This window comes from Lissotriton helveticus, chromosome 6 (assembly GCF_964261635.1).
Source record: "Lissotriton helveticus chromosome 6, aLisHel1.1, whole genome shotgun sequence".
NCBI classification, from domain to species: Eukaryota; Metazoa; Chordata; class Amphibia; order Caudata; family Salamandridae; genus Lissotriton; species Lissotriton helveticus.
Genome location: NC_136067.1, coordinates 87,156,618 through 87,182,889, shown reverse-complemented (window position 1 = coordinate 87,182,889; position 26,272 = coordinate 87,156,618). Strand labels below are relative to the sequence as shown.

General features: G+C 43.7%; 1 protein-coding gene across 1 annotated transcript in view; it reads left to right on the top strand.

The window, feature by feature from the left end:
- LOC144762258 (calpain-1 catalytic subunit-like) overlaps nucleotides 1-26,272 on the top strand; it is a 434,899-nt gene that overhangs the window by 313,560 nt on the left and 95,067 nt on the right. The window contains exons 10-14 of the mRNA XM_078647403.1: nucleotides 7,754-7,914; nucleotides 18,537-18,706; nucleotides 20,725-20,736; nucleotides 22,944-23,155; nucleotides 24,810-24,849. Coding sequence (XP_078503529.1) covers nucleotides 7,754-7,914; nucleotides 18,537-18,706; nucleotides 20,725-20,736; nucleotides 22,944-23,155; nucleotides 24,810-24,849 — 595 coding nt within the window. The remainder of the gene's footprint in view (nucleotides 1-7,753; nucleotides 7,915-18,536; nucleotides 18,707-20,724; nucleotides 20,737-22,943; nucleotides 23,156-24,809; nucleotides 24,850-26,272) is intronic.

Below are 26,272 nucleotides of genomic sequence, written 5' to 3'. Positions count from 1 at the left end.
ACAATTATTGAAGCTGACTGCACGTGTATTTAAGAGACCTAGGGCCACATGTACAAAACTTTGAAATAGCAATTTCCTAATTGCGATTTGCAAGAAATCGCAATTAGGAAATCTCTATTTCAAATGTATGAAACACTTTTGAATTTCATTTGCGATTCCCAGTGGGTTACAAATAGACCCACCTCATGAATATGAATGAGGTAGGTCTCTATTTGCGACCTGTGGGCATCGCTTAATCACAGTGATCGTTGCCTTCTGGGGTCAGCAGACCACCATGTATGTGATTGCTTTTAAATGAAGAATTTTGAAATCCGGATGTATTAAAAAAAAAAAAAAAAAAAAAAAAAGAAAAGTTTTCTTTTAATTGCTTAAGACTAAGCAGCGGTCCGTGGGGCCACTGGCTGCCCTTAAAAAATGCTTTTACAAACCTTAAAGGGGAAGGGGTCTCTTGGGGACACCTTCCCATTTGCGAATGTGTTATCACCAATTTGAAACTGACAGTATATTGCTTATGTTTTGCAACCGCATTTTGGTCGCATAACATTCACACATACCACTGCGATTCGGTATTCGGACAGGACGCCCTAAACACGTCCCTTCCTAATACTGAATTGCAAACCCAATTTGCGGTTTGGTACTAGGTTACTGAATTGCAAAGAGGGCTTTCTACATCCTAAAAAGCCATGTTCAAGGCATATGAGCTGCATAATTCATACTTTTGCATAGATCGCCATCTGGTGTTGGGCTCGGATGATTGCAGTTTGTTGTTGTCTTGGAAGAAGTCTTTGTAGTCATGAGATAGGTGACTCCTCCTTTGGAAGATAGTGCACATGGGCATCGACTCCATCCTCAGATTGCTTTTTCCCCCATCGGCTTCAGATGTAACTTTGGCGCTCCAGTTCAGTACCGTGTTTCCAAACCTTTTCGATGTGTAAAACATCACAAATCAACAGTATTGTTTCGTTTGCGTGCTTTGACGTGCTAACTCTAGAATACCCGGTTCCGGTCATCGACGCGGGCCGCTGGGCCTATCGACGCCATTCGGGCCTACGTCTAATGGAAAGGACTCCATTTTAAAAATGCCCCCAGTGTGGAGCTAAATTTCCTCACAGCGACCATCACAAGGTCTGCAACCTTTGTCTCTCGCCAGAACACGAGGAAAAAGATTGCCAGCCCTGCATCTCCTTTCGATCCAAGAAGACAATCCGTGATCGCCGAACTCGACGACACGTCATGGCGCAACGATCTGCACCGGTGCCAGAAGACATCTTCGATGAAGGCCCAGACGTTCCAGAGGCAGAGGATTCAGAGGAGCTCGACATCGTATCCGAAGCGGATGACAACAACTCCGATGACCAGATCACTCCAGGTCAACGAGTGAGTACAACTACCCCTGACCCTACCCCACCTGAAAAAAGAAGGCTCTGGTCAAAACTTCGCCTGAAGGCCTTAGTCGAGACTGAAAGAAAACTTCAGAAGCCCCGCCTCCAGGCCCGGCTCTGAGACAAAGGAAAAGCCTTCCGGCAGCTCGGGACCGAGCAAGCCGCATATCGGTGCCCAAAAAGCACAGTCTGTACCGAAATTGAGAATACATCCTACTCCTGTTACCCCAAAAAAGGCCTCTGCATCGAGCTCTAAGGCACCGAAAGACCACAAGACTTCGGATCTGAACAAACCCCAAAAACCTTCGGATCCGAAAAAGATTACCAACTCGACATCAAAGCCGAAGGAGCAAAAAACCCCTTCTAAGGCTCTAGACCACAAATCAAAACTGTGTTCGGAACTGAAAAAATCGGCCCCGAAAGGAGACGCCAACCTGGAAGAACTTTTTCAACCAGATCCTATTAATCCGAAACAAAGACATTGCATGTGGACCCTAAAACAAGCCCTATTGTCAGTCTCCCCACAAACAAGAGGAAAATCAACACCTAACTCTCTATTTTGCAACTTCACCCCTACAACCCTCTTCTCCTGTTCTTCCTACTAAACTTTTATCTCCTGAAAAGTCTCCCATACACTCTCCTAGACTCTCTCCATACTCACCACCCCCACAGGATGATGATGACGACGACCCAGGGGACAGGGGTGGGCATATTGACCCTCCAGATGACCCTGATGATGTCACTACTATAGCACACGACACATGGGCAAATTACAATGATCCTGCATATCCTCAATACCTTCCTGATTCGAGGCATACCCAACATGTTCATCTCCCGCAGATGACAACATAGGGTTTAGTCAGCTTATTAATAGGGCTGCCCAATATCATAATGTACAAATGCATTCAGACCCCATGGAGGAAGACTTCCTGGTAGATAATTTTGCCCAGTCACAAAGGACAAAACTAACATTGCCCGTGCTCAAAGGTGTCATTAACCACGCACAAGACATCTTCAAGGACCCTGTCAAGACCAGAATTCTCAATCCCCGCACTGATACAAAATAATAAACCCGCCCCAAATGATCCTACCTACATTAAAGGACAACTCTCTCTAGATTCTTTGGTAGTATCAAATGCAAGGAAACGTGCCAATTCTCAAACCTCTGGCGATGCTCCACCTCCAGACAAGTAGTCGAAACTGCTAGACGCTTTGCCTCCCAAGCAGCTAATCACTTGAGGATAGCTAATGCACAAGCACTGCTTGCCAGGTACGATAGGGCTCACTGCGATGAGCTTGAAGACCTAATTCAGCATTTACCTGACCATTACAAGGCCAAAGCTAGCTCATGATCTGGTTCAGGAGGGCAAATGAATTACAAATGCATCCATTAAATCTGCCCTCGATGCAGCAGACACAGCATCTAGATCTGTCAACACCAGTGTCTTCCTACGCAGACATGCACAGTTGCGCATTTCTGGTTTTAAACAAGAAGTGCAAGCCACCATCTTGAATCAGCCGTTCGACCAAGAACACCTGTTTGGCCCAGCTGTAGACACAGCTTTAGAAAAAATGAAAAAGGACACCGACACTTCAAAATCTATGGGAGCATTGCAGTCTCCTTCAACACGAGGTTCCTTTTGTCACTCCTTTAATAGGGGCGCATCCCAAAACATCAGCACAGACACTGCTTCCTCCTCCTATAAAAGCCCCACACAAACATCTCCCAACAGGGGATATTTCAGAGGTGGGTACAGGGGAAATAATAACAAAGGGAGAGGCCGAGGTAACAATCATTCCTCCCCCACTACCAAACAATGACTTCCCTCCGCTCCCTCCAGACCATTCCACTCCGGTCAGAGGAAGTCTCTCACAGTTCCTACCTGTTTGGAACTCCATCACTACAGACAAGTGGGTGAGACAAATTATCCAGTATGGTTACTGCCTGGAACTTACTGCAACTCCCCCCAACCTACCGCCCAAACAGCGCCCCGTGTCCATGGAACATCTAACGCTCCTCAAACAAGAAGTTCTCTCACTGCTTCAATAGCATGCAATAGAACCAGTTCCCCTACAACATCAAGGGACAGGGGTTTACTTTCTGTACTTTCTAATCCCCAAAAGGACGGTACTCTCAGACCAATACTGGACCTGAGACCTCTCAATTTCTACATACAGTCAGATCACTTTCACATGATCACTCTTCAACAAATCCTTCCACTACTTCAACAAGGCGACTTCCTTGCCACTTTAGATCTCAAGGACACCTACTTCCATATTCCTATACACCCTGCTCACAGGAAATATCTAAGATTCACAGTGGACGGCCAACACTATCAATTCAAGGTTCTCCCATTTGGAGTAACCACAGCACCCAGGGTCTTTACAAAGTGTCTGGCGGTAGTAGCCGCACACTTGCGCAGACAACAGATTCATGTGTTTCCATACCTTTACGACTGGCTCATAAAAGCCAAGTCGTACAGCCAGTGTGTTCACCAAACTTACAAAACAATTCAGCTGCTCCATGACCTTGGATTCACAATAAACCACACCAAGTCCCATCTACAGCCCTTCTACCTACATCAGTATCTAGGGTCCACAATAGACACTTCCAAAGCTCTTGCATACCCCAATCCAGCCAGGATAGCCAGTATGCAAACCCTCATCACAAAATTCCAATCCCAACACTCCCTAACCGCTCCAGTGTTTATGCAGCTCATAGGAATGATGGCCTCTTGCCTATTCATAGTATTTTCATGCAAGACTTCAGATGCATCCTTTACAGGAATGCTTTGCAGTCAGTGGAACCAGGCTCACGGTCAGCTTCAGATCTGGTGTTGGTGATCAGCCACAGACATCGCTCTCTCCAGTGATGGAACACACAAAACCTTTGCAAAGGGCGGCCGTTCCTAGACCCAGTTTCACAAATAGTGCTAACAGCGGACGCATCACTCACCAGCTGCGGAGCCCATCTCCTAAACCACACAATTCAGGGCAGCTGGACCACTTAACAAAAAGTGCTCAACATTAATCACCTAGAACTACAAACAATTTTGCTAGCATTAAAATCATTCCAACTACATCTCATCAACAAAACTGTCCTTGTCCGCATGGACAGTATGACAGCAATGTACGATATACAAAAACAAGGAGGAACACATTCTTTGCTACTCTCTCTACTAGCGCAAAGCATATGGAGATGAGCCATTCCACAAAACATATATCTTTTGGCAGAACATCTTCCAGGAGTACACTATCAGATTGCGCATCTGCTAAGTCGTCAGACACTGCAGATACACAAATCGGAACTTCATCCTCAAGTTCTTCAACCATTTTTCAAAATGTGGGGCCACCCAGACATAGATCTGTTCGCCACACATGCAAACGCAACATGCCCAACCTTCGCCGCCAGGTTTCCACTCCCGTTGTCCCCGGGCAATGCTATATGGATGAACTGGTCAGGGAGATTTGCATACGCTTTTCCGCCACTCCCACTCATTCCACTAGTAGTACGCAAACGCAAACATCAGTCTCTCAAAATGATCCTGGTTGGTCCAACATGGGCCCGGGAACCATGGTTCCCAACACTTCTGGAACTCTCAATAGTTCCACACCAAAAACTACTACTCTCCCCAAATCTGCTTATGCAGAACCATGGAGAGATACAGCATCCAGATCCAAACCAACTAAATCTAGCTATCTGGCTCCTGAAGTCCTAGAGTTTGGTTACCTCAACCTCCCTCTAGACTGTATGAACATTATTAAAGAAGCCAGATGCCCTACTACTAGAGTTTGCTATGCAGCCAAACAATATTGCCCCACTAGATGCTTCAATTCAGAACATTATTTGTTACTTGCTGCATCTACAAAGATGTAATCTAGCATACACATCTATATGATTACATCTTGCTGCCCTTGCCGCTTACCTGCAAAACAGACAACATTAGTCATTGTTAGGGTACCCGCTATCAAAGCGTTCATGGAAGGCCTTAAAAGAATAATTCCTCCCATAAGACCACCCTCTTCGGTGTGGAATTTAAACATTGTCCTTACTAGGCTCTTGAGTCCTCCATTTGAACCTCTACACAAATGTGAATTGCAATTCCTTTCCTCATAGCAATCACCTCTCTCAGGAGAGTAAGTGAGATCCATGCTTTAACCATACAAGAACCATTCTTACAAATACATCATAACAAGGTGGTTCTGAGAACAAATCCAAAATTCCTTCCCAAAGTAATCTCTGCTTTTCATCTTAATCAATCTGTAGAGTTACCTGTTTTTTCTCATAACCAGATTCCATAGCAGAGAGAGCTCTTCACACACTTGATGTTAAAAGAGCTATACTTTATTACATCGACAGAACTAAACCTTTTAGGAAGACAAACCAACTGCTTTCTCTCCACCTAATAAAGTAAACCCATCTCCAAAGCTGGAATTGCCAATTGGATAGTCAAATGCATTCAAATATGCTGCCAAAAGGCAAAACGCACATTAGCAATTCCCCCTAGAGCGCACTCAACATGCAAATTAGGGGCTTCCATGACATTCTTAGGGAACATTCCCTTAGATGACATTTGTAAGGCAGTAACATGGGCTACGCCACACCCCTTCACCAAACACTATTGTGTAGACGTGCAGGTAAAACAGGCTTCTGTAGGCCAGGCTGTTCTTAAAACATTTTTTCAGACCACTGCAACAGATACAGGTGGACACCACTAAGGGATAGCACTGCTGTACAGTCTATGCAAAAGTATGAATTCTGCAGCTCATATGCCTCGAACGGAAAATGCTACTTACCAGTATGCACCTATTCTTGGCATGTAGAGCTGCAGAATATGATACGCCCACCGCCTCCCTGGAACCTGTACCTGTTCCAGTGTTATTTTACTTAGATACACTCACATGGACATCATTTCTGTTTATACCAAACTCCATCATTTCCCATCATAGAGAAAAACAATCTGAGGATGGAGTCGATGCCCATGCGCACTATTGCCCAAGGGAGGAGTCCCCTATCTCGTGAATACAAAGATTTCTTCCAAGACAACAACAAACTGCAAACATCCGAGTCCAACACCAGATGGCGATCTATGCGCAAGTATGATATTCTGCAGCTCTACATGCCAAGAACAGATGCATACTGGTAAGTAGCCTTTTCCTTTACATTCGCACATGGCCCAATTCGATTCTGTGAATCAGTCTGTTTGCGACTGGCAAGAAGGTTGTACATGTGGCCCTAACATAGGTAAGAATTGTAACCTTCTGTTCAAACTCACCTAGTTACTGTTGGCACAGTATGAAGAGTCCTATTAAGAATTATGAATACAATATACATGTTCTTTAGAGCATTGGTTCTAAACTTCTTGACTGCTTTGGACCTCACAAAGGGACATATGTATGGAACTATTTTGCGTTCGCAAACAGTGCGAATCACAACATTTGTCCGTTTGCGAATGCAAAATGGCCTTTCCCTATGTATGAAAGGCTTTGGCATTCGCAATTTAGGTAAGCGTAATTTTTAGCGATTACCTAAATTGCGAATGCACATAGGGAATTGCAATTAGTGATTCCCTTATGCACATTTAAGAAGCCTTTCCTAAATGTGAACTGAGCAATTAGGAAACACTATTACCATCAACTGTAAGTTGATGGTAAACATGTGCAAACTTTGAAAAATGCACAAAACTGCATTTTTCAAAGTGCCATCTAGCGCAAACATGTCCATAGGGCATGTGTGTGCTATGGATACGGTGATGCAAGAGGGCCCTTTTGCATTGGTGCAGTAATTGTTATTGCATCACAGCAGGGGGCAGATGCAATAATGCAGCAGGATCCTTGTGCATTGGTGCAGGACGTTTCTTGCTCCATAGCAGGAGTTGGACATCATGATCGCGGGGCCGTGTAGCATGAGTGGAGTCAGAGGTCTTGAACTGTAGAACTGGGCTGGGCCGAAGGGTCCAGGATGTCCATTCCAACATTATATGATTGACCCAGGTCTGGAAAAAATATATCTTGTAAACTTGTTTGTAAATTAAATTATGGTACCTCTGTTGGCATCTTTGCATTCCACGGAGCAACTTTCATGAAGGACACAGAGCGCTGCACGCCTTTAACCCGCACTGCAGTCCTTGCCACAGGTCGATGTGCGCATGTTGTTGGACTATTTTTTAGACTTTCCAGAGTTTGTGCTTGTTGTTCATTTACCATTTAAAACACCGAGAAAAACTTGTATTATACTCTGACTCTGTAATCATTGGTGGTTGATATGATTTTATTGAACTATATCGCCTCATCCCAAGATCTCACCTTCACCTGACATTTGTATCAGAAACACTTATTGACTCTGTGCCCCATCCCTTTGCACCCCCTAGGATGTCCTTCCAGGAATTCCTACGGCAATTTTCCCGCCTTGAGATCTGTAACTTATCTCCAGATGCTCTGGACAAGGACGACGTGAGCAAGTGGCACACCACGATCTTTGATGGCTCCTGGCGTCGAGGGAGCACGGCTGGTGGCTGCAGAAACAGCCCTGGTAAGTCAATTGAACACCTGTGGTGCTAATGCAGTCTGCAGGAACACCCTCGGTTAGGGAATATGCCACCCTGGTTCTGGCCCAAAGCTGGTTTAGGAAGAGGCCTTGCATTGCACAAAGGCACATGTCAAACTCTTCCCCCATCCTTCACAGTTGACGCACACATCGCTTCGAGCATCTGCACATTCGGGGTGAGACTCCGATCTGTGATGAAAATATCGGAACTATTTTTAGGTCTGGCTTGACGGTGCAGCTGTGTGGAAGAGTGGGCTGTGGCTCTAACCTGAGGATTACCCACTCAGTGCTTGCGATTAGCTGTTTGGTGCATTATACCACCTTACAGGAAGTGCTTACATTGTAGTGTATGACTCTGAGGGACTATTTTTGGCCAGAATGTTACACTCCATCTTCACACTGTTTGTCTCATTCAATTATTTAGCTCGTATATGCATTTTATACAGAAAGCAGTAATTGTTTTGCTATTTATTCCCATTATTGGCAAAGTCAACAGGGGAGGCTTTAGCATTGTCAACAACATTTGTGTATGCAATGAATCTAAACAAGATTTGTGAATGCAAGTGCTCACATGCACATTTAAGCCGGACCTATTGCATTCGCCAGTGCTTGTTTGAGAAGTCACCTTTCGTTTTTCTACATGCACTGTGAGGATATATTGGTGGCAAATTGTGTGCTATACAAAATAATAACAGCAATTTGTGGGATCAGGCAGTTATAAAAAGTAATGCATGGTATCTCCTGGTCCAGGCTTACAAGGGCTGGCTGTGAACTGTATCTCAGATGGGGGATGTCTTTTGTCATACTCAAGTTTTCCTACAAACCAAAGATGACTGGGTCATACCTTGTTAGATGCTAGACATTATGTACTGTAACAGGATCTTTGCTGTGAAGACCTAGCATGTTGTGTTAAAGAATTATAAGTACCCTTTGTTCTAAATATAGTACATTAATCAAAGCTGTCTTGTTAAAATCAGACAAAGATGTGGTTAAAGATTTGGTTGGTATTAAAATTTAAAATGAACAAGTTAATGAAGGTCCCGGATTAAGAAACAATAACAGATTATGTTCTTTCAATCTTCTCCTTTTTCAATACATAGGTAGTGCGAATATCCATTATCGTTGGAATAATCAGTGCAAATCACAGATTGTAAGGTATCCAGTCTGTGAAAAAAGCATCACCACTCAAAATGTGACAGTAACGTACCGGATGGGTGTCTCTGGATAGATTAGGGGAACAAATAGGGAATTTAAAAGAGAGCTTCCTATCAAAGTCTGCATGCCATCACACAGAGGGGCTTTTGTTGACTAAAAACCAAAAAGTCTTGAGGACTGTGGTGAACTGAACTGCTAGATGGAAAAGTCCTCTGCCTGAGAGCCATACTGTACTGTACTGTTGTCTGGATCCCTCATGCTGAGATTTTTTGTTGTCAAAGGCGGAAACAGATCATGGGTGTGTGCCATGACATAAGCCTGTCTCAGGGATTGCGGTCTTCTTGGCCTGGGAGGGGTGCCCAAAACACTACACTCATTGTGGTGGAAGGCTGCCTTCAACAGGAGTAATAACAGGGGGTGGTGATGGACAGAGTATCCGAATTAAGCAGAACACTCCTACCCAGTCAAAAGATCAGGGCTTGATCCATCACCGTTTTTTAGCTCACTGCACCATCCCAGTTCAGAACCTGGCTACATGCAAATTAGTCTTGCCCTGGCCCAGTGCATCATGGGAACAGGGCAGACCAAACTACCAAGCCAATTCTTTACTGGAAAGGAAACAAGCTTCCGGGGACCACAGGAGTAAAGCAGCACAAGCGCGGTGGTGGCAGCATACCGTGTAGAGATCAGTAGCAGGGAATAGGTCCTTTTTACCATGTGTCTCTGGAGTGAGGCCTACAGGCTCATTCACCTTTTTAGGGCTTGCCTGGTGTTGCAGCGCGAAGCGCTGCGGCCAGCGAGCCTTATTGTCGTTGTCTTCCCTCCCCAAGTGGCACAGACCGGTGCACAAGCAGACACCGGTCTATGAACGCGCGAGCCGCAAGGAACGCCAACGTGCACGCTCACGGCATCACGCTCCTGACCTCCCGTGTCTCTTCCAAGGCGCGCTCCAGGCCGGCTTGTTTCTTTTATGCAAATGATGTCTTTCACGGCCGCGCAGCTTTACTGCAGCGCGGCCAATGCTTGTGGACATAGGCATCAGTCCCCGGGGCCCTCCAGCGTGACATCCACTCACTTCCCGCCACTTCGGTGCACCATCGACCAGACCTCCGGCTTGAGGACTGAGATGTGGCAGGGCTCCTCAAGACACGCAACGCCCAGACCCCTCCACGGCGGGAATCAGTGAGGTGCACAGCGGCTCCAGATCCACTCGCGGTGGCAGCAGGACGCACTCCAAGGTAGCAGGATAACCTCTACTGTCACCACACAGCGAGCTCCCAGGACCAGGACTCCTCTGCACCTTCAGGCTGACACTACTCCCGGCGCATGGTCCCCGGTGCCTCTCAGCCTGAAGTTCAGGTGAAGAAACACATTCCAGGGGCTCCCAGTGCACAGATCACCCCTAAGCGGCGCTTCCCGTTCACAAGGCAAATGCCATTCTTTACACCCGCCTAGCAGGCTGGGCAAAGGCAGCGCGGTAGAGCCACCTAGCGGCCACAGGCGAAAGTGACACGACGGAATAGGAAGGCATCTTAAACCGCTAGTCCGCCGCGGCACACTTTGACAGAAGTATTCAGGCAAGGCACCCGCAAAATATGGGGTGCTTGAAGAGCACGTGACAGCCCTAATGCACACACACTCCAATAACTGGACGGATAAAGAAAGAGGCAACCACATACTCAATGCAGTGTACTGTAGAGCTTAGGAGATACAACCCGAATAAAAATACTAGAACTACAAAGTCCATTGATGGGAACTTCCCCCCCAAAATGAAGGTGGTTTACAGGCAATAGCGGTCCATATTGGAATTTTGATAAGGCGCAAGCAAGTTGTATGGCCCCTTTAAATAATATCGCTTTGTGTACCTGTGTCATGGAAATAAATTGTGTGCTCCACTTGACCATATCGTCAGGTAGGGCAAGTCACTTGTGCTATTGGGGATTCTCACTTGTGCCCACTGCTAGCCTTTAGCTGTTTAATGTAATCACTCCGAAAGTAAGCCCTGGCTGAGAAAGCTGCACGTCCTAGTAAATGGTGCGGCGGGTTTTGTGTTCACAGCATGACTAGTGCTGTGAAGTGGTCTCGTGGTGTCACGTTGGAATTATGCAAAATACACACACACACTCTAAGGGGATTGGGCTGAGTAGCAACACCACCTTTTGAGAGGACTTGTCACAAAGCCAGTCTTGCATGCACATTCGGCCCTTTCAGTGAGTGCAGCACTGCTCCACGTACACCCTTTATTCTATGTTTTCTGGAGTAGGAGACTTGTGCGATTTCCGTAACCTATTAGTATTTGTCACATACTTTCTCCTAAAAATTATGCTTTCTGTGCCTGAATACTGGGGTTAATGTAAAATTGGGCAGGAAGCTGTCCAAACTGGTGCCATCCAAATCACCCTGCCCTCTGAGCCCGCGCACTGCCCCTCCGCACTTGTGTTCAAGTCTCTTCAAGCTACTTGCTTGTTTTCCTTCTTCTGTTTCTTTAGATCTGACACTCCTTATTTCTCTTTGCTGACTCCTTAAGTGCGAGAGCTCAGAGGCCTGGCGGTCATAACGGAAACAGCAAGGTCTTTAATTTTTGCACCGGCAGGGACTTTAAAATACTGCAACCCTTCTAAAGTGGGAGTGCTCCCTTCTATGTTATCAGCTCTATAACTTTCAGTGACAAGGTTGATAGTTCTGCCTTTAACCCCTTCGACGCTCATGATGAGCTCAGCTCGTCATGAGGTACACCTCTCGTACGCTCATGACGAGAACTGCGGGTTTTATAAATGTTCAGCGCACCGCGAAAATCTGTACCGCGTTGATGCGGTTAAAGAAACGTGAATCGTATTGCGTGGGGGAAAATAGTACCAGCAGAAACATTTTTTTCTTCAGTCTCGTCTACAGACAGCTTTCAAGTTTTTACAGTCTCTCGCCTACAGTCAATGTATAGGTGTTTGTTTGCGAATTACCTATTTTCAACCAGGCTCACAACTAGACCCAAGTTAGGGGTTGGATGGTGCCGAGAAGGTGTTGTATGGAAACTAAGATTTTGAATGGGTGGGGGTAGCCATCTTCAAACCTTGAGTTATAATTACTCGTGAGAACTCTCCTGTCAGTATGAAGTGTTGTGTTTTCAAACTCTGGGCTAATATACCTGGCAGGAAGATGATCTGTTTCTGTGACAGTCCGTGGCAAATGGGGTCGCCTAAACAGAGATGGCCAGTTTGAATAGAGTTTACAATATCTTCCACAAGATATCTGTGCTAACTCCCACTACCCCAGATATTTAGGACAATTGCTGGGCTGCTTAGGCATACTTCGTTAGTTAAGTTCGGTTCATACTATATTTAACACCATACAGCACCTTTAAATTGCTGAATAGAATACCAGTAAATAATTTAACTCACTTGCTGTCATGGGGAAGATGTTTTGTGTATAGATCTTATTTAACATGCAATAGGTTTTAGCTCTCCTCAAATATTCTTGATTTTGATGTGATTAGGCACTTGAAAAGCCTGAACTCATCCAAGTTTAGATAGATGTTTGCTGCAAACAACACAACGCAAATAAACCAAGCACAAAGTGTCAGTATGGTGCCATTAAAGAAAATACTGATGCCCAAACTTGAAACTGAACCGAGCACACTGGTAGCTGGCGAATATTAAATATTACCACAATGTGGCAATACCTGCTGGCAGTTCGTGAAGAATAACTTATTTACAACTCAAGCTTTTAAAATTTATACCCGTTTTAATTATGGCATGACAAGTGTGTTTAATCATCATTCTTGAGCAAGGCAAACAAATCATGCAGTAAGGCTCCTTTCGGGGAATGATATGTAGTGGCATATCAAAGTCCTTGCATACGTAATGAATATGCATAAAACTTGCTTTTAACAGGAGAGTTGGGACTAAATAAGAAACACAAGTGAGTATGTGTTTCAATGCCAGTTACATACCTCAGTGAGTTAACATGCTCGCTGCTGAGATCTGTGTGAAGTTTGTTATTGACAGGCTCATATACTCAAAGTAGCTCGATGGATTTCTGCATGTACTGCACAGATGTGTGCAGTTTATAGGTCACAAGTTCTAATTTTAGCAAGGTTGTTTTATGGTTTAGTTTGCCTGCTCCAGAAATCTGTGAGTAACTTTCATATCACAGATCATTCATGACAATATTGATCCAGCCTTTCATCCTCTTGATGTTGATAAAACAAAGATAACTGATTACTGACTTTTTTCCTGCTCAATTGTGCTAAAACAGGGGTGCCCATCAAATGTGAAGGAGGATTGAACCCATGCCAGATTTCAGATTAAAAGCTAACTATGTATTAGAGCTCCAATAGGTTTATTGTATTTTATGTGCCTATCCTGAAAGTCTGGCATGTATCTACCCCCCTGAACCTATGTTTGATATACCTAATCTAATAAAAGTCCAGATGGGGAATTCAATTACTGCATTTAATGTCTGAATTTACATAGAACAGAAACACAAAAGAACATAAACAAGCATTGGCATAGCCAATAGGTCTCGCCTTTGGGACCTTATAAGTATTTAATTATGCAGCACAATATCCTTAGTGCAACATCAAGTGTTGCATGGCTAAACACATAAGGTCCCAAAGGCGAGACCTATTGGCTATGCCAATGCTTGTATTTTTATCTTGTCACCTTTGCTGTGCATTCATAGACATTATTCAAATGTCAGTCTGCGTCTCTTGAGAAATTGCTGCTTATTCTTTTAAACATGGAATCGTGTGTGCTTTAATTTCTCTGACTGCACAGTGAGAGGACTTTGTTAAATGAACTATGTGAAAATCTTGCTGGTGTGAAAAGAAATTTAAATAACTATAAATGAACTGTACACATTTCAAAAATATACCCGCATTCAGGAATGCACACATTAAGCGCTTTTTTGGTAATTTTGAAGTGCAATGCAAATACAGATTTAAATAGGATAAAACAACTCAAGATACTTTACTAGGTGATGCGCAAATGAAAAATATTAGCTTAAACCACATTTCCACACATTATCTTCTGTGTGCTATTTAATTTATCAGTAATACTGTATGACCTTGCAAATTTACTAGCCATTTCAATGCAGAATGTGCTGCCTGTAAATAACAGTGCACTATCTTACCATGCTTTAGTAATATATTTGCGGCAGTGTGCTCCAAAATACACCACCAGCTACATACTTCACCATTACAGTGAATGGCCATGGTCATTTGCTACACTTCTTTGTGTGACAATTGGATTTTTCCCAATATCTATGAGTTCAGTGATGTAACATTGATGGCTGCACCCCCACTCTGGCAGTGGTGCTGGCACCATTTTCAGTCTTTGGTGGTATGGAAACTTTGCTTTATCTGCTGGCCTGGTTTTGTCTTCATATATACTTATGTTCTTCTGAAAATGTATTGTTGTATGAAAGTTTAGGACTGTGGCATACACAAAATGAAATGTATTGAGCGTTGTTGACATTAGGACAGTTTGCCACTTTTTTCAGTGTACGGAAGCAATGCTACCTTCTTTCCGGGCTTACGAAGTAGGAATACATCTGAAAACGATTTCTAGCAAAGAACTGTGAAATTGTCCCGTGCGGCTCTCTGCATCAGTTTATATTTGTGATAGTATTTTACTTTCTTTTAAAGTTCAAAATACATGCAAACTTGGGTTGGGATGTTACTGTGATCTGATATGAAGTGTATATGTCAGCCTTCAGCCTCCTCTTCCCTCTTGCGTGTTTCTGCTCTACTGCCTTCTTGTTTCTTTTCACACAACCACATAATATTTAAACATTGAACTTAGTATGGTGGTAAGGGGGAGTAGTCTGTTCAAGCTGGTCGTATCTTTAGGTCTCAAAGACCTAGCGCAGGAGCGCGCATGCGCTCCTCGCTCTGCGAGACATATTGTGGTAGAGTAGATTTTAGAAGTGTACTGGAAGCCCGCCCATCTTTATTATTGGCTAGGGTGATCATTTATGTTAAACGCTGCGATTGGCTTTGTAAATGGCAATGCCTTTCATTTATGTTTTAAAAACAAAAATAAAAGGCATTGTCATTTGCAATGTCAATAGCTCAAACTAGCGCAAATGCGCGACCTATTGCATTGCAAATGCTTGTTTAAAGTTCTGCTGTTGTGTGCTTTACTCACCCCTGACCTACATCAGGTGGGTGTGGGAGGGCGTGCATGATGGAAAGGTGCTGAGTGTGTGTATGCTTGTAAGAAGTACACTACACAAGGGGTGGTGTGGTACAGTGTGCACATGGTAAATGTGTGTATGCTGGCAGTGTGTGTTTTTAAAATGGCACACTGATACAGAACAGAGAGGCGCAGTACTGAACAGGGTGTGCAGGCTGAATGTGTTTGCTGCATGTAGTTATGCTTGGGGTGGCATAATACATGAGGATAACAGTCCTGTGCAGTAAGTGTGGTATAGATGTACACTGAGTGAAAGTGTGCGTGCACTGTAACATTACATGGAGGACCTTGGGTTCCATTTTGGGAAGCCTAGGTCTGCCTGGTAGAAAACATGATAGCAGACTAATACCCCCAGATAGATTTGTGTATTGCTTCATTCCTGTCATCTGGGAGGGACATGCACTGGGGGATGGGGCAGCCAGACTCTGGTCTGTGCATTTCAAAGGGCTCTTTGATTCAATGAAAGATCACAAGGAAAGGGCCTGGATACATCTCAGTAAGAGGGAGATGGGCCTAATAAGGCAACCATAAAGAGAAGGGCTAGGAGCACGGCATTAACCTTTTGTTGCACATATCAATGCGACTGACACCCGGGTGTGAACTCTGGTCACCCTCATGAATCTTGTTGTGGGTTAATCAACTTCAGAGTCCAGCCTGCTGTGACAGACATCCGTCAAGAGGAAGAAGTAAGGACAAAGATGTCCATTTCAAAGAAGCAGAACCCCAACCTAAAACTTCAAAGACTCAGACACTAAATTACATTCTGTGTCTGGAAAAGGATTATAAGTTGGGGAGCTTGAGACCCCAAACTTTGTCATCTGCTGAGCAGCCAGACGAGCTGTGAGAGGAGGGGGAGCTCTGCAAAACCTCTGCCTTTGTCCATTACTGGGGGCATAGGCCAGCTAATCTCCCTGCTGGGTGAGGGTACATCACCCAGGATACCAAGACCACTTGCCCTGGAGCCTGAAGCACCAGCGCTTGCCAAGGCCAGTGTGCCCTTTGAGGAAGAGGAGAGTGTTGGAAGGAGCAAGGTCCAGGGGGGAGCCCTATCGTGAGGACTCCCTGTGTAAGGAATCCGCTGTTGCACCGATCGTACAGTAGCCCGTGTGCTGGAATGTTCCCGGCTAACCCCACTCCCCCGTGTGCCAGGAGGGGCCACCTTGGACTGAACAGAGGAGTGAGGGTTGTGTGGAGGGCGCCAGGCCTACATGACCTCGTGGTGGGTGGCCCCATGTGCCAGGAGGGGCTGCCGAGGAGTGAGGGATGAGTGGAGGGCCACCGACCTGCAAAATCTCGTAGTGGGTGGCCCATGTGTCAGAGAGGGGGCCTCCATAAACATCCAATGCCAGGACAGCGTGACCAGACTTTTGAGTGCCATGGCGGTGACCCCATATACCAGGAGGGGCAGCAGGAGACACTGAGGCCAAGGGTTCGGCCCATCGCCCGGGACCTAGAAACTGCTGCATACTGCGAACTGCACCGAAGAAAGCTTGAGGACCAAAGACATCGCGGAGCCCCGTCAGAGCAAAGTATATCTCCCCACTGCCTGTGAAGGAAAGTGTTGCTTGCAGTATGATCACCAGAACTGGAACTACCCTGATCACTAGAACCAGTTGGTGGCGTGGTTCGGAGGAGAAAGACTGCGCCTGCCTGGTGCTGCAGCTTGTGACCCAGAGAAGCCAGACTTTGCCATTGATAAAGAGTTCTCTACTGCTGGAGCGGGTAAGCCATACATTGGGCCTTTGGGGCCCCGGAGGACATACTACCATTGGTACTGTGACTCCATAGACTGTTGTGATTGAACTTCCGAAAGGATTCCGAAGGGAGAACCTATGAATACTTCCTAATAGTTTATATTTCCTGGATGTGGTCATCCGTGAATAGGGTATAACATCGAACCTGTTGTCCTAAAGTTAGTAGGACTGGGAGTGGCCTGCCAAATGCTAGAGCTCAGAACTCAAGGAGGATTCTGATATTGCTTGTGAATGTTATTTACCCTTGCATGTGCGGAATTAGAATTAAAAAACGTCTTCTTTGTATCGTATGTGTAATAATGCACAAAGGTCTTTGGTGCTGTTTGTATTTTGTTTGGTTGTTTATTTTGCTGGCCATGTGGCTATTACATACGTACTGTACCTCTTGCATTTTGTATGTCTTATTCATGCTGGGCTTCCCCCATTGGTACGGAAAAAACGTTATAAAAATCTATTGTTAAAAAAAACACGTCTTTTTATATAAAACAAGTATTTGAGTGCACATTGATTTACTGTTCGCGCTGCTTGCACCTTGAGTAATGAGTTGTGTTCACTGATCTGTATCCCCCCCACATCCCAAAAAGAGCCTTGTCTGCTCTTCCGAGGCTACCTAACTGAGAGCTAGGTACAGAAGGGGTGCTTGGCCCAGTTGAGCAGGATCCATAGTAGGGGGTCCTGGGACATAGGGAGTATAAAGCTGGCCCCAGTCACATGTTCTTGCCCCTTGGCTGTCTGAAAGGGGTTCTGACAATCTCACTGAGGCAAAGGGCTCTTAAACTCTTGTCACATCACACTTTGGAGTTGGGTAGTCCAAATGCAGTGAACTCACAGAAGGATTAGGATCTGGAGAGTGAGACTGTGGTTCATAGTGCTCGTTTGCTCTGATTATATTGCTGGATTGTTCTGATGATATTTTGAATTATTAAAATTACTTGTTTTAAGCCTCAAAGACTGTTTTGTCTATCATTTTTTTACTGTTATGCCTTTCAAATGACGTATGCCAGTTTAAAGGCACATCCTTGACTCCTATTTGCTCTTGTGTGTTTGTGCCAGTCCAATTTATTTTGCAAATTGCTCCGTCATGAATGCTCCCTAGTATTTTCACTTTCTCTCACACATGGCTCCATGTAAATTATGACTCTGCCCATCCGCGCATTGATCCTTAGTAAGTTTCTCGTCTGTTCACTGTTTCTCGCATTGCCCTTTATAAGTTGCTCTTCTCTGCTTATTTCTTTTCGTACTGGTGCAATATAAGTTGTTCCTTGCTGGTCTCTCCTTCACACATTATCCTTGGTAAGTTGTTAATCTCTGTTCAATCCTTCTTGCATTGCCTCATTGTAAGTTCTTTGTTCAGCTGTTCTCGCATTACCTCTTTGTAAGTTGTCCTTTCTGGTCTCTCCCTCTCGGATTACCTTTTCCCCTTGTAAGTTTCTCCAGTGCATTTGCTCCATCGCACATTGCTCTTTTCTAAATTGCTCCTTCCTTCTTTTCCTCCTTCTCCGTTCAGCCACGTTCTGGATCAACCCCCAGTACAAGGTCACACTCTTGGAGGAAGATGACGACCCCGAAGACAATGAAGTTGCCTGCAGCTTCCTTGTTGCCTTAATGCAGAAGAACCGGCGACGAGTTCGGAAGTCGGGGGAGGACATGCACACCATTGGCTTTGCGGTGTATGAGGTATTGCAAGACTAATGCCTTATTGAGACCAGTTGATGCTTCCTCTCGTGCATCCTAAGAATGCACTTGAACTCTGTTCTCTTGACCATGGGTTAGAAAGTAGTCGGATGGCTGTTAAGGCACCAGTCTCATTTTTAATACCGCTGATAAGAGAAGGGGGGACTGAGGAGCATGTATTGAGATCCAACTTATGCACACCGTTAACAGTATCCTTATGCTTCCAGGAGGGTATTGCTTCATAGGAGAGTAAACAGGTTGCCCATGTCCCACGCTGATATTATGCTGTTGAGATATGTGTTACAATAAAATAGTGTCTCATCACTTGCGGATCAAAGATTCCTTAAACAACAATGGTATGTACGTAAATAATGCACATCAATGATAATATGTATTCATCATACATTTGAGATCATTGATAGAAAAATCATACACTATTTTCAATCCGGTTCAAATTTACTCAGACACGGCATATCATGTAAACCACCAAATAATTGATCATGTGTAGTAGAGACCATAGATAGGAGAGTGGGCAACCATCGAGTTCAGATGAAGACCTCTTACAGTATTTATTGATTTTGGCAGAGGTCGAAACACGATGATTCCCTGGAGGCTTCCTCTGAAAAGAAATGACTTTGAAGTGACTTTAGTACACTAATTCTTGTCCAGCACTCTCTACTCAAAACAACAAACAGAGTTTGCCAGTACTGCAACCTTAGGATTTTTATTCATACCACTAAGGAATGTGTGAGATAAGACTTTATATAAACTGAATGACAATACCCTTGGTAAGTCCCCAAAAAGTTTAACTTCTCGTACTGAATGTGTTTTCAAAAATAGGAGTCCAATACTTAACAATTTGCCTTAAAATGTGTCTAATGTTAATTTTTTCATCCACTCCCTCCACTACATATGATTATTTCTTAGGCGATTTATAAAATATGTACTCTTTGGGTAAATTGGTGTAAGACTGGGACTGTTCACAAAATTAAATAATATTAGAAGATTGAGAAAGCATTTATACATAAAAAACCAAATGTATAAATGAAAGTTTTATACTCGGCAAATGTGAAGGAATTTGGAGTTCTGGACGCTAACAGTTAAGTTGGTATTCCTAACGTGATTTGTGGGAGCTGAGTAAGTACAGCAAACAGAAGCTAGTTGATGGTCTCAATTGAAGCAATGGTGTATGCGGACACAAACTCTGCATTAATAGGAAAACATGACAGTGAAATGCTAGAGTCTAGTACGTCACTTCATCTTTTCATCAATTAAAACACACTTTTTAAAAACCTTTTGCCTTAATTAAAATATATTAGTTTGTTTGTGAATTAAATTAAATATGTCATCATTTGTGTGTTTCTTAGGTCTATACTTGTTACTGTAGTGTTTTGAGGGTCACACTGTTGAGATTGTTCAGGCTTGGGTCCTGAACTTCCTGTAGTGATTCACTGGGGGTCCATAGAAGTCCAAAGGTTAAGAGCTGCTCCTGTAGATATAGAGTTTCTGATTTAGAGCCTGACTGACTGTTTGATCCATCACTAATGTAACCGGTATCCTGTCCACCTTATTTCAGGTGCATAATGTCCCGTGGCACTTGCAGTAAGTGGACGGGATATCTGTCAAGCTTGAGTCGGATTACCTGTCCACCAAACTCTAAACCGGGCCCTGACTTTCTGAATTAAAAAATGATCATTCCATAGTAGTGTATCAAGAGTGTTAAGAGAGCGAAAATACATGTGTACATGAAACTTTTGGCCTACCGGGGTCACGTATAAAGGCTGAGCCTCATTATGGATATTTATATGGCCTCTTTTATCTGTAGTGTGGTCTCAGTGAGGCTCCAAGAACAAAAGGAGTGAGTTCTTTGGAGTAAGGCTACCTTTGGTCTTCCAGTCCTGCTTTCTAATTGGCTGAGGGCAGAGTGTTGCTGTCTAGTGTTTCTGTGAGAGCTATTGCCGGCTGTGATCAGACTTTACTCAGTCCCTCTGGATAATGGCTTTTCATTCTTTATCCCACAGGTTCCCGATGAGGTACGTCATCCTGGAATGTTCCAGCAATGAACTTCAAAGCTGTAGACTCTGTGTACACCGAGCCCTGCCATGGTTGTGGACGAGATAGAGTGGTTGTGATAGTTTCCGGGTGAAATTGTCTTTTTTACAGAACTACAACCCTGCTGCACCCTCCAACCCCCACCTTCCCGCCCCAAACAAATGCATTTAGGGATTCTGTTTCCCCAGATTCTGCTGATGCCTGGCTGCTTGACCCCTGCATTCTACTGAAAAGAGCCTGTGCAGACATTCCTATTGTTTCTATGTTAGTTGACCTATTTGTGGGAGAGCAGTTAAAAGGAAATGTTGATCTGCTAATTCTTAATCTAGCTTGTTCTGTGTTTAGGAAAGGAAGCACGTTTTACTTTGAATGGTCGCTGTGATATATAATAGACCTGGAAGGCAGCACGCTTTGGAGCCTGCGGTCATGGTTATATGTGGGTTGTATGGCTGCCGCCCTGCTGTCCATTAGTCTTTGTTAAAGTCTAATACTGTTCGTGAGGGTAGGTGGCCCAAATTCTTGATGGACAGACAAGTAGCTTACCACCATAGTGACAGCACCTCTACTCTTGGGGGCTGCTCACACCATGTCCAGGTTCAGGTATAGCTTCTGTTTGTTACATCTGCCACTTCTCTTCCTAACTCTAGGGTTAGGATTATTTAGAAACCCTGCACTGCAAATAACTGCAAGAGTTCTTGACATTTCAGTGAGTAAGGCTCTGTATTAACTGATGGTTACTCGCAGCAGCACTAGCTGGACCCAGTTGTATCCGTCCTCTTCCTACAGTGAGTGCAGCTCCTGACCTAAGTATCCCCTTCCCAGCAGGTCTGAGCCTTTCTATAGTAAATGCAGTTGAGTGGAGTAGTGTAGGAAAGTGGCGCTCCCCAAGATATACGCATAGGGTATTTGATTCATTTAGAGTTGTGTGCGGTGCAAAGAGGAAGGGACAACCACCCTATTCCCTAATACGGGGTCAAAGACCACATACAAAGTAAACAGTAGTCCACTGCACACGCCTAGAGTGTATAGTTAACCCCTTCGACGCTGATGACGAGCTGGGCTCGTCATGGCGTAGCCTCCTCGCACGCTGATGACGAGCCCAGCTCGCCACGTAAAGTGCGATTTAAAAAATCTCAGCGTACGAGCGGAATTCCGCCCGCACGCATGCGGTTAAGTAACAGTAATCTAAAACAACAGTCTTCTTTTAAATCTGTATTCTTTTTGTTTTTCTTGCTTCTGTGGATGATGTCTCTAAACAGCCCAATGAATCTCTTAGAATCTTAGCCAACGTGTTTCGTCGCCTTCTAGGGAAATGATCCCACAACTTCGTTAGGGCTATTGAATTGCCTTAAGGACTCCTTGATTTTGGTGATACGTTTGACCCAAAAGTCATCAATATTCTTTTTTCACTTATAAATTAAATATTCACGCTTGTTGCGTCAACTAAGTGTAAGCCTCCAAATGTGGGGCGCTCCAATCTGAAGACGGATCCAGCAAGATTCCTGGCTACATGAACGCTCGCACATTCCGTAAGTACTCCGGCACTGCAGCGTCCCACTGCTGTAAGCAAGCCAGTCCAACAGATCTTCCTTTAAGGAGGGGTTATATGACGTTTGACTATAAAAGCCAGAACCATTACAATATTGTACACATTAGCACTACAATTCTTTTAAGGTCCAGCTTACAAAGCAGCCTCCTAGCAGGCCTCACACTACAGATCAGATGTTATAGGAAGTTTTTAAAGCTGATTGTATGTTTTGTCTGTGTTGTTTTGCTGGTGGTTGCTGAGTGAGATGTGTTTTGACTGACCTAATCTAAACCACAGAAAATGTGATCCACCAAAATTTATAACCCGGAAGTAGGACATTTAATTGAAACCTCAGAAAATGAAAGAAACCAAAATGTACAAGTATGAAATCGAGAAAATTGAAAGCATCAAAAAGTGATTAAAGTTAAGTTTTAGGTATAAAGTTCGAACAATTTTTAGGGTGTAGAATTAGGGTTTAGGTTTTGGATGTACCTTTAGGAATATGCATAGGGTTAGAATTAGTGAGTATATGTTTTGATGTATTAAAATAGAGTGCTTATTGTTTCTGTGCTTTAGAGCAGGTAGAATGCTCTGTAGTTTGGGTGCATTGCATAACTTATTTTGCTTTTGTTGGTGATTGTCTTGTTGGACTTTCTTCAGTTCAAAGGTTGTCAAAACGTTCACCTCAAGAAAGACTTCTTTCTCCGGCATCAGTCCTGTGCTCGCTCGGAGACATTCATCAACCTTCGGGAGGTCAGCACCCACATCCGTCTGCCGCCCGGAGAGTACATCGTGGTCCCCTCAACCTTCGAACCCCACAAGGAAGGAGACTTTGTCCTACGCGTCTTCACAGAGAAGCACTCCGACACAGAGTGAGTGAGATGCCCTCAATCCATTTGAGAGTCATTATTTAGATAATGGGGTCTGAGTGACCCAGAAGTGGGAATGTCAAAGCATTGCTGTCCATGTGCCAGATTAATGAATCACAAATCAGGCCAGAGATTCTGTTACTATAAATGAATAAACGATTATCGTTTTCGTAGTGACATTGCCTTAAAATGTGACTTTTCTGGGATATTTCATGGATTTCTTTTTTGGTTTCCTTCACATAACCTATTCACAAACCTGTGCAATGTAGAAAAGAAACCAAGACAAAGTTTAATTTAAATGTTGTATTAGTGACTTACGAAGCGTAGGAGTCAATGCCACAAGAAGATCAGGGAAGGTGGACTCCTGCTTTCATTGTCATACATAAGATGTGTGACCTTTTATTCCAAAAACATTTACATTTTGGGCATTTGCACTACTTGAAGTGATTGCAGCGAAGTAAGATCTTATTGATTAATGAAGACTTCTGAAATTACTGTGGTTGATGCCTCATGGTGACTGAGGCTGATGTTCTGTGGCTGATGGGAGGCTGATATCGAAGGTTGGCATCTGATCGAAGAGCGATGTCTGATACCTGATGGAGGATTGCCGATATCAGGATGATGTCCGACAAGGGTTTTTGAAGGCCTATGTACAACTGGAGGGATTTTGGAGTATGTGTTTTGAGATTGATGCTAATGGCTGATCAGAAGGTGAAAATGAGTTAATAATATCTGAGGCTGATGTCTGACCTGAGAGAAATTTTGCACCGATTGATATTTTTGTTTAACACAAACTTTATTGCATTTTTTCTTAACCCATGATACATTTGTTTTTATGCAGTAATGTCATATAATTGGACCATGTAGTTACAATTTTAGTCACATCTTGTATATTGGTGCACATATTCCTATATCCATTGTATGTCGTACGACTTGTGCTTTCCTCCTATTTTGCTCTGCTTGATGGTTGATCGGAGGCTGATGTCTGGCATTGGTGTTTTTTCCAAGGCAGTTTAAAGCTCACATTTGACTGCTTATCAGAGGCTATCTAAAAATATTTGAAAGACGATACAAGTTTTCTGGTAATATTGTATAACTAATCAGAGTATTAAGTGTGATCTCCCCCCTAAGGCTACTACTTGAGAGGTGATTTGAACTTTATCATTTACAGCTCACCCAAGAGGGATTATAGTTCATCTAATACTGTTCAGAGGTTGATATTTGGTGTGTATTCGAAGGACGATACCCAGTGCTGTTATTGGAGTATACTGTGTCTGAGGCTGATGCCTGGTGGCTGATGTGAGGTTTATATTAGGTTTATATTAGATTTGGTTAATCTCCGGTTAATGTCGGATGTTGAAGCAATACAAAAAACATAGTTGAGGCCTCATGAAAATTTATGTAGAGGATATTTTTATGCTTAAAAACAAGAGAAAGGTAAAGCAAAAAACTGAATATGGGGGTGTGAGGTGACCAATGGTATCTAACTTCACATGATGTGAGCTTGATATGTAACAATATGTCTGATATCTAGTCTGGATTGAGAGTTAGGTTTCTCATCTATAGAGGAATAGCTGCGAAAAACTTCATCTCAGTTTAAAGCAAACCTGTGATTTATTGGGTATCTGTTGTGACTGAATTGTTTTTGTGTCATTAGAGAGCTCGATGATGAAGTCACAGCAGATCTTCCAGATGAGGTAAGAAATACTTTTAGACATTAATGCGTTCAAGGTTGTGTTCCTTTAAGTAATACAATCATATAAATTACACCCATGAATAGAAAAATAATGGAAAGAGTTATTAAGTTAAGGCAGACCACAATGTTTGATATGCACGAAGGATTAGTTACTTACCTGTAATCCTAGTTCTCATCCAGGGGTATACTCAAAGTCATAATCTATGAATAATCCCCGCCCATGTGCGGGATCCTGGAGCATATAGAAAAAATATATATGCATATGTGAAAACGTATACATGCAGGCTAGAATGTTTCCAACATGGCAAAAATGCTGAAATTACATAGGTTTGCATTGCAAGAACCGTACCCTTTTAACCCATTAAGAAAAGAGGAAGCAGTGAGAAATTGTCATCCAACAATGCTTTATTGCCTTAAAGAAAGTTTGTAATTGCAGGCAGTCGCATGTAGGCTGCATAGCAGAGCAATGAAACAAAGAAAAAAAACCGGACACCTTGCCTTTAAGGCTTTTAAGGGTTAGGGTACCGTGCCTTTAAGACCTGCAGGAGACCCTCTTCTCTCATGATGCACCACAGGTGACAGTTAGGTCAGTTCTTTATGACGGTGGACTGTGTACAGACACCTGAGTAGAACATGCAATTAACATCAAAACAACTCCAATAATGCTCGTCCCGGGAGGAGGGAGGGTCGCTTATGACTTTGATGAGTATACCCCTGGATGAGAACTAGGATTACAGGTAAGTAACTAATCCTTCTCATCCAGGGGATACTCATCAATAGTCATAATCTAAGAATAGAGTAGCAAGCCCATACCCAAATTCTCGCGGACAAGCAATAGAGTACACAGAACATGAGAAAACATCATATTCACATTGCAATCATGCAAACAAATTCCTTAAAGAGGCCTTCCCAACCTGAGCATCGGCCTGAGCATCAGAATCTAGACAGTAATGGCTTGTGAAAGTATGCACTGATCGCCATGTAGCTGCCTTGCAGATGTCAGACGTAGGAACGTTGCGGAGGAGAGCTGTGGTAGGAGCTTTCCTTCTGGTAGAGTGTGCTTTAGGTCTGCCCTGTAAGGTCTTCTTAGCTAACTGGTAGGATAAAGCTATACAAGAGACGATCCATCGAGAAATAGATATTTTAGATGCAGCTAGACTGGTGTTCGTGGAACCGTAGTTTATAAAGAGCCGGTCAGACTTCCTAAGTGTAAGAGTTTTTGCCAGGTAAAACTTCAATACTCTCCAGAGATCTAAATAGTGTAATGATCTCTCCGGGGGAGTGGATGGTTGAGGAAAGAAAGTGGGCAGAGTAATAACTTGATTAATGTGAAAATCCGAGAACTCCTTAGGAAGGAAGCTTGGATGCGTACGTAGCACCACTATTTGCATGAAACACAGTGTAGGTTCCTTGCAGCACAGCGC